At 38.7% G+C, this 12473-nt stretch overlaps 2 protein-coding genes across 6 annotated transcripts in view; one reads left to right on the top strand and one right to left on the bottom strand.

The window, feature by feature from the left end:
- LOC137314470 (putative Polycomb group protein ASXL3) overlaps nucleotides 1-7503 on the bottom strand; it is a 247221-nt gene extending 239718 nt beyond the window's left edge. Inside the window, exon 1 of the mRNA XM_067979807.1 lies at nucleotides 7311-7503. Within this exon, the coding sequence (XP_067835908.1) occupies nucleotides 7311-7364 (54 nt within the window). The 5' untranslated portion in view covers nucleotides 7365-7503. The remainder of the gene's footprint in view (nucleotides 1-7310) is intronic.
- Nucleotides 7504-7708: 205 nt separating this feature from the next.
- LOC137314431 (coiled-coil domain-containing protein 178) overlaps nucleotides 7709-12473 on the top strand; it is a 363911-nt gene continuing 359146 nt past the window's right edge. For 3 of the 5 annotated variants that reach the window (XM_067979795.1, XM_067979798.1, XM_067979796.1), the window contains exons 1-3: nucleotides 7709-7957; nucleotides 8718-8814; nucleotides 11832-11939. In XM_067979795.1, coding sequence (XP_067835896.1) covers nucleotides 8748-8814; nucleotides 11832-11939 — 175 coding nt within the window. In that variant the 5' untranslated portion in view covers nucleotides 7709-7957; nucleotides 8718-8747. The remainder of the gene's footprint in view (nucleotides 7958-8717; nucleotides 8815-11831; nucleotides 11940-12473) is intronic. The other 2 variants (XM_067979787.1, XM_067979780.1) reach the window with 2 other exon arrangements.

Genomic DNA, 12473 nt, shown 5'->3' with positions numbered 1-12473 from the left:
TTTTATCATGTAAATAAGTGAGAAGAAGAGGTTTCAGGAAGAAGGAACAAAGTATAACAGATATTACATTTCCAAGGCCCTCTTTCTTTATCAGTAAGGTGTATAATATTTTACCTTGGTTCAGTCATGTGCTATATTGCTTTACTAAACTTGATGTAATACAATGATGGCCAGTGAGCATCAGAAACCATACTCCAGGTCACAGATTACCTGTGAGCAACACTATGGATTGCAGATGCAAGAGTCAGAATTTTCCAAAGCTCTTTTGATTCAGGAATTGTGCCATTGATTTGGAAAATTGCAAATGTCATTCACTCCATTATTTAAAAAGGGAGGGGGAAACTAGGTTACTACAAACCTGTCAATTTAACATCAATTGTAGGGAAGTTATAGGGAACGGGCATAGGGCAGGAAAGTGGAATTGAAGTAGAAGATCAGTCAAGATCTTATTGAATGGCAGAGTGGGCTCGAGGGGCAGTATGGCCTACTCCTGCTCCTATTTCTTATGTTCTAAGTTACTGGAATCTATCATCAGAGACAGAGTGATGCTTGGACAAGTATCAGTTGATCAAAGAGTCAGCATGGATTTGTGATGGGTAATTCATGTCCTAACTAATGCAGTTGAATTTTTTGAGAAGGCCACTAGCATGGTGGATAGGGGCGGGGGTCAATGGATGTTGTCTATATGGACTTCCAGAAGGCATTTGACAAGGTTCTACACAAGGAATTATTAGCAAAAATGAAAGCGCACGGAATTGGAAGTAAGCTTGTGACATGGGTTGGTGTTTGGCTCCTACTTTCCAACCAGAGAGTAGCGATAAGTTATCATGCTCTGATTGGCGGGATGTGACAAGTGGTGTTCCCCAGGGATTTGTACTGGGGCCTCAGCTTTTCACCATATATATAAAATGACTTGGATAAAGGAATAGTTTAATTATCAACAAAAAAAAATTAGGTGAATGTTATGTTTCTACTTTTGAACTCAGTGTCTGCATTAGGCACTTCCTTTTATGGGTTAGATACAGGGTATAGTTCTCTTTGTATTGCTTCAGCTTTGTCCATTAACACAATCTCAGCACTGCTATACTAGTGTCATTTTTCTATTTCACACATCAGCCATTTTTGTAACTGCTCTGGATTTATCAATTTAGTATCAAGTTGAAAAAAATATATATATATTTAAAAAATCAATGGCAAAAGGATAGGTAAAGCTGGAGTCAACTGTAACAACAGATAAATCATATCAATTGTTCTTGATGGTAGCTGAGAACACTGAAAAACTTGGGGAAGTTGTGTTGCAGTGCCTATGGGTCAGTCAGGCTAGCATATGCTCCAGTAAACCTGACTCAGTGATAGTAATTCTGCACTTATTATTTTCCATTCAAGGGACTGAGTTCCAAGGAATGACATTTTATGAGGAAGAATTCCACAGGCAGGAGAAACTGTCTATGAAACTACCCCACAGTTAGGTTTTTTTTTGATCAAATGAAAAATTGCAGAAGGACATTTGCAGCAGTTCTTGTACTTCTGGCAGTAAATGTGCAGGTACCGCAGCAGCATTATCAACCATTTGCAGCTGTTAGCATAATCTTGTATGGAAGTGACAGCCTTGCCACGTCTCAGTATATTGTAGAGTATGGATTCAGGCACAGAGTAGCCCATCCTCACCAAGATGGCAAATCGGGCTATAAATATTCCATCACTAAATGGATATATTCTTTCCACAAGTCTGAAATTGCTGACATTGATTCTATCTTTTCCATTTATTTGCCCTAAAGTAGAACAGTTAAAATTACCAAGCCAGTGAATTAAATGTTTGTACTATAAAAAGAAAATGCTGGAAATACACAGGTCACCAAGGATTTGATGAACTATTCATCAGAACAGTTCTGATAAAGAGTACACACCCAAAACGTCATAAACCTGTCTTTTAACGTTAGACTTTTAACCTTTAGATATGCTGACTGACCTGCTTTGTAGTTCCGACATTTTCTGTATTTATTTCAGAATTCCGGCATTTGCAGTTTTTCTTCTTGATTTTACAATTAAATGTTTGTAGCTGAAGAGGTGGCATCGTCAACAATGTCATTTTTGATAACATTCATATCTGATGCGAAAGAGTTGGGCCAAACATGCTTCCCTGAGGAATCCTGCACTGGAATTGTGATAAGATTGAGTACCATTTATTATGTTGTAACTTTGTGCCTCCTGTTTGAATTTCATATTTGCAGCTCAGAAGGTAGTATGTCACAATGAGCAAGCGTGTGACAAAAGTAAAGCATATTTAACTAAGATTTAGCTAGTTTAATTTTGCCATGATACATCAAGCATTAAAAAGTTTTACTCACAGAAATCACGTCCCTGTTTAAATCAATACAATGTTGTGACATTTGGTTGCATCATTGGTTGGTTATTGAGCAGTCTCTCTCTCTTTCTCACCCGAGAGGAGCCAAACCACAATTGAAATATAAACATGTTGTGGGATTTGTTCAGATATGTATATGATGTGCAGCTTTTTGAATTGAACAATTATTTAAATAACTGCTTAGCTCTGGTCACTGTTTATGGGGGTATTTATTAGCCTGTGCTTTCCAAATCAATGTGTTTAATCTAGAACCGTTGAAGAGAGGTCATCTGACTAGAATCTCTGAAGACAAAATAGGCCAGACAACTTCTGCAGCTGGTGAGGAAAGGATAAAAAAACGCAACTAAGTAATTACACTCATAATTTTAGAACTAGAGTTGCGAGCCACCTATTATTTTCTCTTCTACAATGAGTTAGCATAATATAGCAATGAATATTATATATATTGTAGCAGATCTCCCATGGCATTACTCAGTGACACAGGGGTAGAAGTAGAGCCAATCCGGGGTCCAGGCACTTGATCTCGACTACCCATGTGCAGTGCTACGAGAGATCAACATATATTATAGGAAATGCATCTGTGGTAGTTCAAATTACTGTCAATTACAGAAGATTTCCCTTTGGTGAGTAATGTTGTAAAAGACTAGAGATTAAAGAGGAAATCAAAGAATGAAAAACATGGAGAGAAATAGAATGACAACAAATTGCATTTTTAAAAAATATACCAGAAATTACCACCAGGGCTCCTTTTAGAAATCAGTTAGTTAAAAAGAATTAGGATTAAAATGAATTCCATTCATTTAATTTTTTTCAGTTTCTTTTTCTGTTTAAACAGCAAGTGCTGATGGCATCAGGAGAACAGCCTGGAGAGGGGTTTCAGTTTCTTTAACCATCTGTTAACAAACAATGGATAAGCAAATATGACCCACTCACATCCTGTCCATTTGGCAATCAAGATTGAGATGACAAAACTTATTTCTAGCCCTAAATTGGTGTATAGTTATGTATACATAGAAAGATGATTGAATTGCCAGGCAGCCAAAATCTGAGCCAATTTTAATATAATACAGACAATGCAATAACTTGGTGCAGCTTATTTATCGATGCCTAATTAGGCTCTTTTATGCTATTGGAATCAGTAAATCCTCTAAGTCACCATCTCAATGCCAACACTGGGACTCATCGTTTAAACATTAAAAAATAATCAAGTGGTCAGATTAATAATTCTACCAGCTACGACAGGCTGAGTGAGTGAAAAGGTGACAGTTTGGTGTTAAGGAGTGGGCCTAAATATACAACATCAGAGCAGGTAAGCAAAACAATTAGTTCTTGTGAGTATCACAGCAGCTGGGAATATAAAATGGAGGGTAGATGGAGGGGTTGGAGATCAAGCATGCATGATGCGGGATATCCTGGATGTGCAAAGTATCCAAAATACATGTGCATGAAGTGTCAGAGGGCTGTATTACTTGAGCATTAGGAATGCTGAGTTCAAGGACCAGCTGGTTATCTCTGCATCATACTGGAGAGGTGTGAGTTAGTAGTGGGGGAATTCCATAATTAGGGGACGGACAGTCTGATTTGCAGCTGTAACCAGGAGTTCTGAATTGTGTGTTGCCTCCCTGGTGTCGGGGCGATTGGCACAACAGAGCAAGTAGGTGGAAAAACTTCTGAAAAAGGACGAAAACCAACCAGAAATCATGGTCCATGTACCCTACGTGTGAAACACTGAATTAAAACAATGCCCTTTCACATTTGGAACCTGACTTGGAATCTCAATCTCTGTGATGAAATTAAATTTTGTTTTTTCTGAATGGCCATCTAAAGTTCTGCTTGAAATGAATTTGAGTTGAATTAATGCAGTTCTCAGTGTCAACACAAACTGCTTATAATTCAGCAATAATTACTGCCATTGCATGTGGCCAATTTTACTTAACAATGATGCTCAGTGTGGGAAATGAAAAATGTTAACTGGAGTTGAAGTGTTGTTTTGAGTTAAGAACTGTTTGGATCAACTAGTGGGAGATCTGAACTTTATTCATCTGCATACTATATTTGAGCCATAAATAAAATTGTCGCTTACCTTGTTGAGCACATATATTCCCTGCATAGTCAAACAATGCAATATAAACATCCAATATCCAGGCATGGATATGTTTTCCTAAATTCCATGCATTATAGTTCTGAAGCAATTTATAAAACCAAAGCAGTGAGAAGCTTATCAGTGCTCTTTACTGGTAGGCTGTGCAATTTTAGCTGGTTAAATTCCAGCAACACAACTGTGCACACTTGGTTCTGCCAACTTGTACCTTAGTTGTCTGGATTTAGGCAAGTGAGCTGTATCCAAATGGGCAAGAGTGCATGCGCTCCACATTACATAAACAAAAACTCAAACATGGAGATACATTTCCACACGTCAGACATGCATCTGACCTTGTTTAGCTTTATTTTTTAAATTAAAAAAAATCTTAATGACAGTCTTCTGGTTTTTAATGATAGTAAAGAGCTAACAAGATAATTGACCCTTTGCTAGTTTTAAAAACTTCATTGGTATTCTGAGCAGAATTTTGCATATCCGTCAAAATGCACATGCCTCAAATTCTACTTCTTCGAAATACACAGTTGTACAGAGCTGGTAGTTTAACTCAATAGCATCATACAATACCACTGTGAAGCAGGTGCTGGTGTCAAACTAGTAACTGCAGTAAATGGCATTGTCAATGAGCTTCCTTGTAAATTTCATAGCATACAAACTTTATCTATACATTTCACAAAATCTTAAAAGAGATGCCTGGACCTAGGCAGTGTTTAAATGCAGGGATAAGAGTCATAATTTTAACATACTGAATATTTAATGCCAATAATGACCATTGTCACCTATAATGCAGAGAATGAGCAACATACTTAAATAACCCACATCCCAATTTCTAAACACCACAAAAGCAGATCTTCTGGCCTATGGGACTGTAACACAAATAAGGGATTCACAGGTCATAAACTGTCACAGTGATGCTCAAGCAGTTTATGAAGTCATCTGCACATCAAGATTGTATTACAACCTTACATACTACATGTTTGGATCTGAAAAAGATGCTTATTTTTCTTTGGATAGTTCTTTGGAACACTTGTGTTTCATCAGGTCCAATCAGGCCCACAACTGTTTCCTGACTTGAATGCATTCACAAATGGGGGTGGGTAAACTCAGGAATGTAGAGAAGTCTTTTGAGTGTATAGCTTTTCATATCTAAAATAAATAATAATTTACACCCCCAATGATATGTTTAAGACATTTGAATTTCAAATTTTAAAAACTCAAAAGAATGAAAACCTTCTCTTTCTTCCATTGTCCCTTTCCTGAGAAGACTCTCCCTTTGTCATCAGTGTAACTCTCAATCTATCGTGCTTGCTCATCTATCACTCACTATGGCCTCACATTCTCTCCTCCCTGTCTCAGTATTTTTTCCACAGTTTCATGGCATTCTTTAAACCTCAATTGAAGAATTTCAAATAAACTCTTACCGGGGCCTGCTTTAGCTTCTAATCTGGCGACTCCTTTTTTACTGCATTTCAATCTAATCTCTTTCAATTTCACTAGATCTGTTGATCGAGCTTTATGCAACGTGATCTGAGCAGCACAGCCTAAACTAAGGGTTCATTCCACATCACGTCTGAATCAGTCTGCCACCCTTCCAACTTTCAGAATTGCTTTGTAAATTTAAATATATTTATTTGCTACATTACATCTCAACATTCAATGTGTGGTATAAATAAAGTGCAGAACTTAGAAATTATGTTTTACCTAAAAATAAAATCACTTTTTGAACTTGCAGAATATGAAGTCCAATGTTACTTTGTTTCTTGAGTTTCCTCACAAATCCTATATGCAATTTTACAATCCAATATCCGCATGCAACAGTAATTGGACGAAAACCTATATGCATCTAAAACCCAAGACAATTTTTTTGTTTGATAATTTTTTGTGCTTACAAAAGGCAAATGTTGTCAGGGCTGGTGAACACGCAATCTTTCAGTTTTGGGTACCCAGTGTCATCAGGCATAACAGCCAGATGCAGAGAAGAACTCCCTCTACTCTGCCCAATAATGTGCTTCCCTCCCAACCTCAGGACTTCTGCTGCTCTAGTGTTAATTTTTCCATTTTAGTCATCTTTTTGGCCTCTCCAAGTGAGACTGCCATTCTCTGCTAAATTACAGTCATCTTCTGTGCTGGAAGGCTATAGCTACCAAGAATCGTATTAAAGCAACCCAAATTAATTTTATTAGTGGCTATATTAAATTAGATACAATTTTAAAATTATATTTAAGGTACCTTCTATTTGTTTCTATCTCTGTCTGCTTGAGTTTGAACCATCATTGCCACTGCTGTGTTTTGGTATTTGGGCTTGGTTCTGCCTTAGTTACTGTGGTGTAAATATGCATAGTAAGGCAGAATGAAGTGACAGGAGAAAATGAGTGGTTTTTGTGTGGCATTGTGCTAGCAGGATATTTACTATGATGCACAATATTTGCTCTTACCATATACTACAGTAGTTTAAGGAAGATCTGTTCTTACTAGCTAAAATCCATGCTTGCTCTTTAATCAGCCAGTTCAATACATTAATATTGTAATCAAGTGTAAACACTGTAGACAAGATTTTGAGAACACCAATAATTTATTGTTTGCATTTTTTTTACAATATATATATAACTGTAACCTACTAACATACCACTGGGTTCCAGAAGGTTAGTTTATCTTAAAATTACTCCTATAAGATTTTGTGCATTATCTGAAGAAAAAAAATAAAAACTTTACGAAACAAGAGCCCGGTTTCGTTGATGCACACTCAGTAAACAAAGCCCTAGGCAGGCAACAGCAGTTGCAGCATCCGCTGGGCTCTGACCTGACCTGGATTTGATTAAAAATAAAAGAAGAAAAAAAAAGGCATACCAAACGGGCCGCCTCAGCCCAAGTGCGGTCCTTCTTTTTCCTTTTGTCTTTCATTCTTTTTTTCCTTTTTCACTCAGAATATATAATTGTTTATTTTAGAGACGAGGAAAAAAAAACGGGACACAGCAAAGGACTACACTAAAAGACAACAATCATACAGTACACAGCCTGCACCCTCCAGCTGACAGCTCGTCCATCCCCTCCCCCTCCCCCTCCCCCTCCTCCCATCTCACCCAAAACAATACAATACCCGGCGGCCCTGGCGCCGCCCGAGTCAAAGGTCACGCGCGCAGCGCCCTCCACTCGCCTCTCGCGATATTACGACGAGACTTCACGCCTTGTCCGCAATCATTTGTTTATTATTATTGAGAAAAGAGTTGAAGTTAAAAGCCGCACAACGCGGACAGAGAATCACTTTTGAGCGAAAGTGCGCTTTACTGGAAATCAGTGGTCGTTTAGGAGATGGCTGCAGGACGGGCGGCCACGCCCTGCCTCTGTGTTGGAGGCGCCGTTGCCTGGTTACCGTTGCTACCTGGTGACTGGGGACTGTCTGAGTGCGAAGCCCAAACATTCAGAGGTTTTACCCGCAGACACACCGCGCGATCTGGCGGAGACCAGCGGCAAGATGTAGCCTGGGGACGTGTGTTGTAAGTATTAGCGAAATTGCAGAGATTAACTAGTTCTATGACTTATACTTTTTAATTGTGAGTTAAGTCTTTAAATGGATTATTCACCATCTCTTCCCTCATCCACCCCAAAAAAGTTGTTTGAATGAAACATTTTCTTGAGGATGGATAAAGTTCTACGGCTGTGCCGCTGACAAAACAGTGATTGTGAGCTGAAAAGTGATGCATTTATTTGTATCTGGCAACTTTCCCTCCTATTGAAAATTGTAACTTATTTCTACTCCGTTTAAATGTTTATTCTTCTATATGTAAAAAGTTTGAAGTTGATCTCCCATTTTTTTCATTTAAAAGCATGCCTTTTCAAAATGGGCTGAGGTTGGTTATAATATATTTGATGCAATATATCTTGGGAGTTCAAATGTACTTAAGAGTTCAACAATAATATCGAAATGTGCATCACTGTACATAGAGAGGATGTGTTGTAGAGAGAATTGAATAATGGAAGCATTCATTGAGTAACCAACTTAACATCAGTGTTGCTACAAAGTTTCATTGATGGTCATGAGTTGAATACAATATTTAACGTGTGCTTGCCATTCTATTTATACTATGAACGTTTGGGCGGGGGGGGGGGGGGGAGAGTTAAACTTATATATTGCTCTGAAAGTTCATTTAAGTTTGTATTTCTTTTGCACTTTATACACTATTCAAATATCCATATTTAAGTGCAGATTAGCATTTTAATTGTAGTGCAATGATTTTTAAGAGGAAACATTTTTAGTGTTTTTATATAGGAACCAAATCCACATACATGAACATAATGGCAGAGGTGCAACTGTTAAATCACTTTAACAATGGAGTATCTGCTCAGCCATTAGGTAGGTACCTTGTTTTCAAGGATCTAAAATAGCCTGCTTGTATAGTTCAAAATCCCAGTGTTTCAATAATGTGAACCTTTAAACTAGTTAAACTATTTAATTGAATAGAATTACCATGTATTGATTGTTTCTTTATAGGTACGTATACAGTTGTAATAATTAATTTTTTGATCTGCATATATAGTTGAAAGAGGAAAACACATTAATATTAAAAAGGGTATGCTTGCCTGCACTTTCCATCATGTGACTGTTATTTTTCATTTTGTGTTCATTGCCTCAAAGTAAAACAGCAGAAAATTAGAAAGTAAGAGATATACAGGTTAAAAGTGAAGCAAGTAGTTTTAAAAAAAAACTAATATTAAGGACATATGAAAACAGTCAATCCTGAATAAGTGAGGAGAAGCTATGAATAAAAGAAATAAGGCAACCCAATCAAATCTCTCAAAACACGATTTGAAAAAAAATTACAGCTGCTGCTTTTACCCTCTATCTAGTGAGTATGGGTGACTTACAAGGCTTGAATGTGATTAAAAACACAAGAAAAATGCATATTTCAGAATAACATGATTTATCTTGCCTGTAAAATTATCTTCACTAATTTTTTTTCTGAAGACTTTAATGCATCTCAAAAGGCTGTGCTTTGAAATTGATATTTTGCCCAGAGATATCCATCAGTTAACCTATAGAAAATAACTCAACTTTATTTTCATTTGTTTTTGGGACATGGGCTACGCTGATAAGGCTGCATTTATTGGCCCATCCCAAGTTGCCCTGGGAAGGCAATGAGCGGCTGCCTTCTTGAACCCGATACACTTTTAGTTTTCATAGCCTCAAAGTACTGATCTTGGTGCTGAAGTCTTGTGCTCCAGAACTACCGCGCCTCTAGCCAATCTGTTCCAGTACAGCTACAACACTGGCATCTACCCAACAATGTGGAAAATAGCCCAGGTATGTCCTGTCCACAAAAAGCAGGACAAATCCAATCCGGCCATTTACCGCCCCATCAGTCTACTCTCAATCATCAGCAAAGTGATGGAAGATGTCGTCGACAGTGCTATCAAGCGGCACTTACTCACCAATAACCTGCTCAACGATGCTCAGTTTGGGTTCCACCAGGACCACTCAGCTCCAAACATTGACAAAAGAGCTGAATTCCAGAGGTGAGGTGAGAGTAACTGCCCTTGACATCAAGGCAGCATTTGACTGAGTGTGGCACCAAGGAGCCCTAGTAAAAATAAGTCGATGGGATTCAGGGGAAGACTCTCCAGTGGCTGGAGTCATAGCTAGCACGAAGGAAGATGGTAGTGGTTGTTGGAGGCCAATCATCTCAGCCCGAAGACATTGCTGCAGGAGTTCCTCAGGCAGTGTCCTAGGCCCAACCATCTTCAGCTGCTTCATCAATGACCTTCCCTCCATCATAAGGTCAGAAATGGGGATGTTCACTGATGATTGCACAGTATTCAGTTCCATTCGCAACCCCAAGGATAATGAAACAGTCCGTGCCCGCATGCAGCAAGACCTGGACAACATCCAGGCTTGGACTGATAAGTGGCAAGTAACATTCGTTCCAGACAAGCGCCAAGCAATGACCATCTCCAACAAATGTAAGGAATCTTACAACACCAGGTTATAGTCCAACAGTTTTATTTGAAAATCACAAGCTTTCGGAGGCTTTCCTCTTCATCACTCACCTGAGGAAGGAGAAAGCCTCCGAAAGCTTGTGATTTTCAAATAAAACTGTTTGACTATAACCTGGTGTTGTAAGATTCCTTACATTTGTCCACCCCAGTCCATCACCGGCATCTCCACATCATCTCCAACAAGAGAGAGCCTAACCACCTCCCTTTGACGTTCAATGCCATTACCATCACCCAATCCCCCACCATCAACATCCTGGGGGTCACCATTGACCAGAAACTTAATTGGACCAGCCACATAAGTACTGTGGCTACAAGAGCAGGTCAGAGGCTGGGTATTCTGCAGCGAGTGACTCACCTCCTGACTCCACAAAACCTTTCCACCATCTACAAGGCACAAGTCAGGAGTGTGATGGAATACTCTCCAATTGCCTGGATAAGTGCAGCTCAACACCATCCAGGACAAAGCAGCCCGCTTGATTGGCACCCCATCCACCACCCTAAACATTCACTCCCTTCACCACCGGCGCACAGTGGCTGCAGTGTGTACCATCCACAGGATGCACTGCACCTTTGACAGCACCTGCCACCTAGAAAGACAAGAGCAGCAGGTACATTGGAACAACACCACCAGCACCTTCCCCTCCAAGTCACACACCATCCCGACTTGGAAATATATCGGCGTTCCTTCATCGTCGCTGGGTCAAAATCCTGGAACTCCCTACCCAACAGCACTGTAGGAGAACCTTCGCCACACGGGCTGCAGCAGTTCAAGATGGCGGCTTACCACCACCTTCTCAAGGGCAATTAGGGATGGGCAATAAATGCTGGCCTTACCAGTGACACCCACATCCCATGAACAAATAAAAAAAACCTTTAGAAACTCATGTACTATAATACCTAGTTCTTTTTGCCACTCAACAGATTTTAGATTGGAGAATGAATGGTATGTACATGCTTTAGTCCTATCCATATGCATAACTATACATTTATCTACATTAAATGACATCTGCTGGACATGGCCAAAATTCCCAAAAGTTTGTCAATATGCAGTTTTCTAGTTTTTAATTAAGATTTCTTTAACCCCCAAAGTGGTTCAGAAGACAAAGAATTTTTAACTGAATTGTTAATCTTTTGTGGAATAATAAATGCATTCTCAATAGTAATCTTTGTTGATGTTCAGAAAGCAACAAAACCATAACTGATGCTAATCACAGATATGTTAATCAGAGATCTTGTTTGCTGAGCACTTTATAATAGAAAATTTGTTAATACTTTAAGTGAGTCCTGCCTGAAACCAATCTGAGAATGCAATCATCAGTTTGTTTGAAAGTATTTTGGAAAAATCCTCATTCTTAACTTGCATTTATATACCTTCAGAAAGTACTAATAGTGGCACTGGCAAGCAGATCTCAAACTGGCTAGGCTGGGATGATGCTGAAGCTGAAGCTGATGAGCACAATAGTACACATCGAGTGCTGAGACAAGGTCAGATTGCATGCTTGACAACTATCACAATAACATGCAGGACCAATAAACAAAAATGACAATTGATGGGTCGCTTCTTAAAAAAACTGAACTATAAGAGCCAAATGCCATAATTACTTATTCCAGCTCACTTTAACTACTCAGCATTCCATCATCTAACCACCACTTCCAGAGTTTTGTTATCTTATTGTTTACTCTTTTGAACCTTGGTAGTGTCCTACTCTTTGAGTTTTATCTCTTTACCTCGGTGTCTTAATTAAAAAGAAACTGTGTCAACTCTAAAGCCACCCAACGTGGTGTAATAATGGTGAAATAACCTAACGTTGTACCGTCTAACCTCATTTATATAGTCCGTCCTACCTGTATGAATCCAATCCCTTTAGGCTGAATTTAATTAATGTGTACTGAGTTTCTGAATGCAACTATATTAAAACATTGTAGCAAAAACTTGATGTATATTGGCCAAAATTTCAGGCTATATGATTATCAATATTGTGACTTTAATTCTTAACCCAGATAAATGTTGGCTGCCAC

The sequence above is a fragment of the Heptranchias perlo genome, chromosome 3, assembly GCF_035084215.1.
Source record: "Heptranchias perlo isolate sHepPer1 chromosome 3, sHepPer1.hap1, whole genome shotgun sequence".
NCBI classification, from domain to species: domain Eukaryota; kingdom Metazoa; phylum Chordata; class Chondrichthyes; order Hexanchiformes; family Hexanchidae; genus Heptranchias; species Heptranchias perlo.
This window is presented reverse-complemented; position numbering and strand designations above follow the sequence as displayed.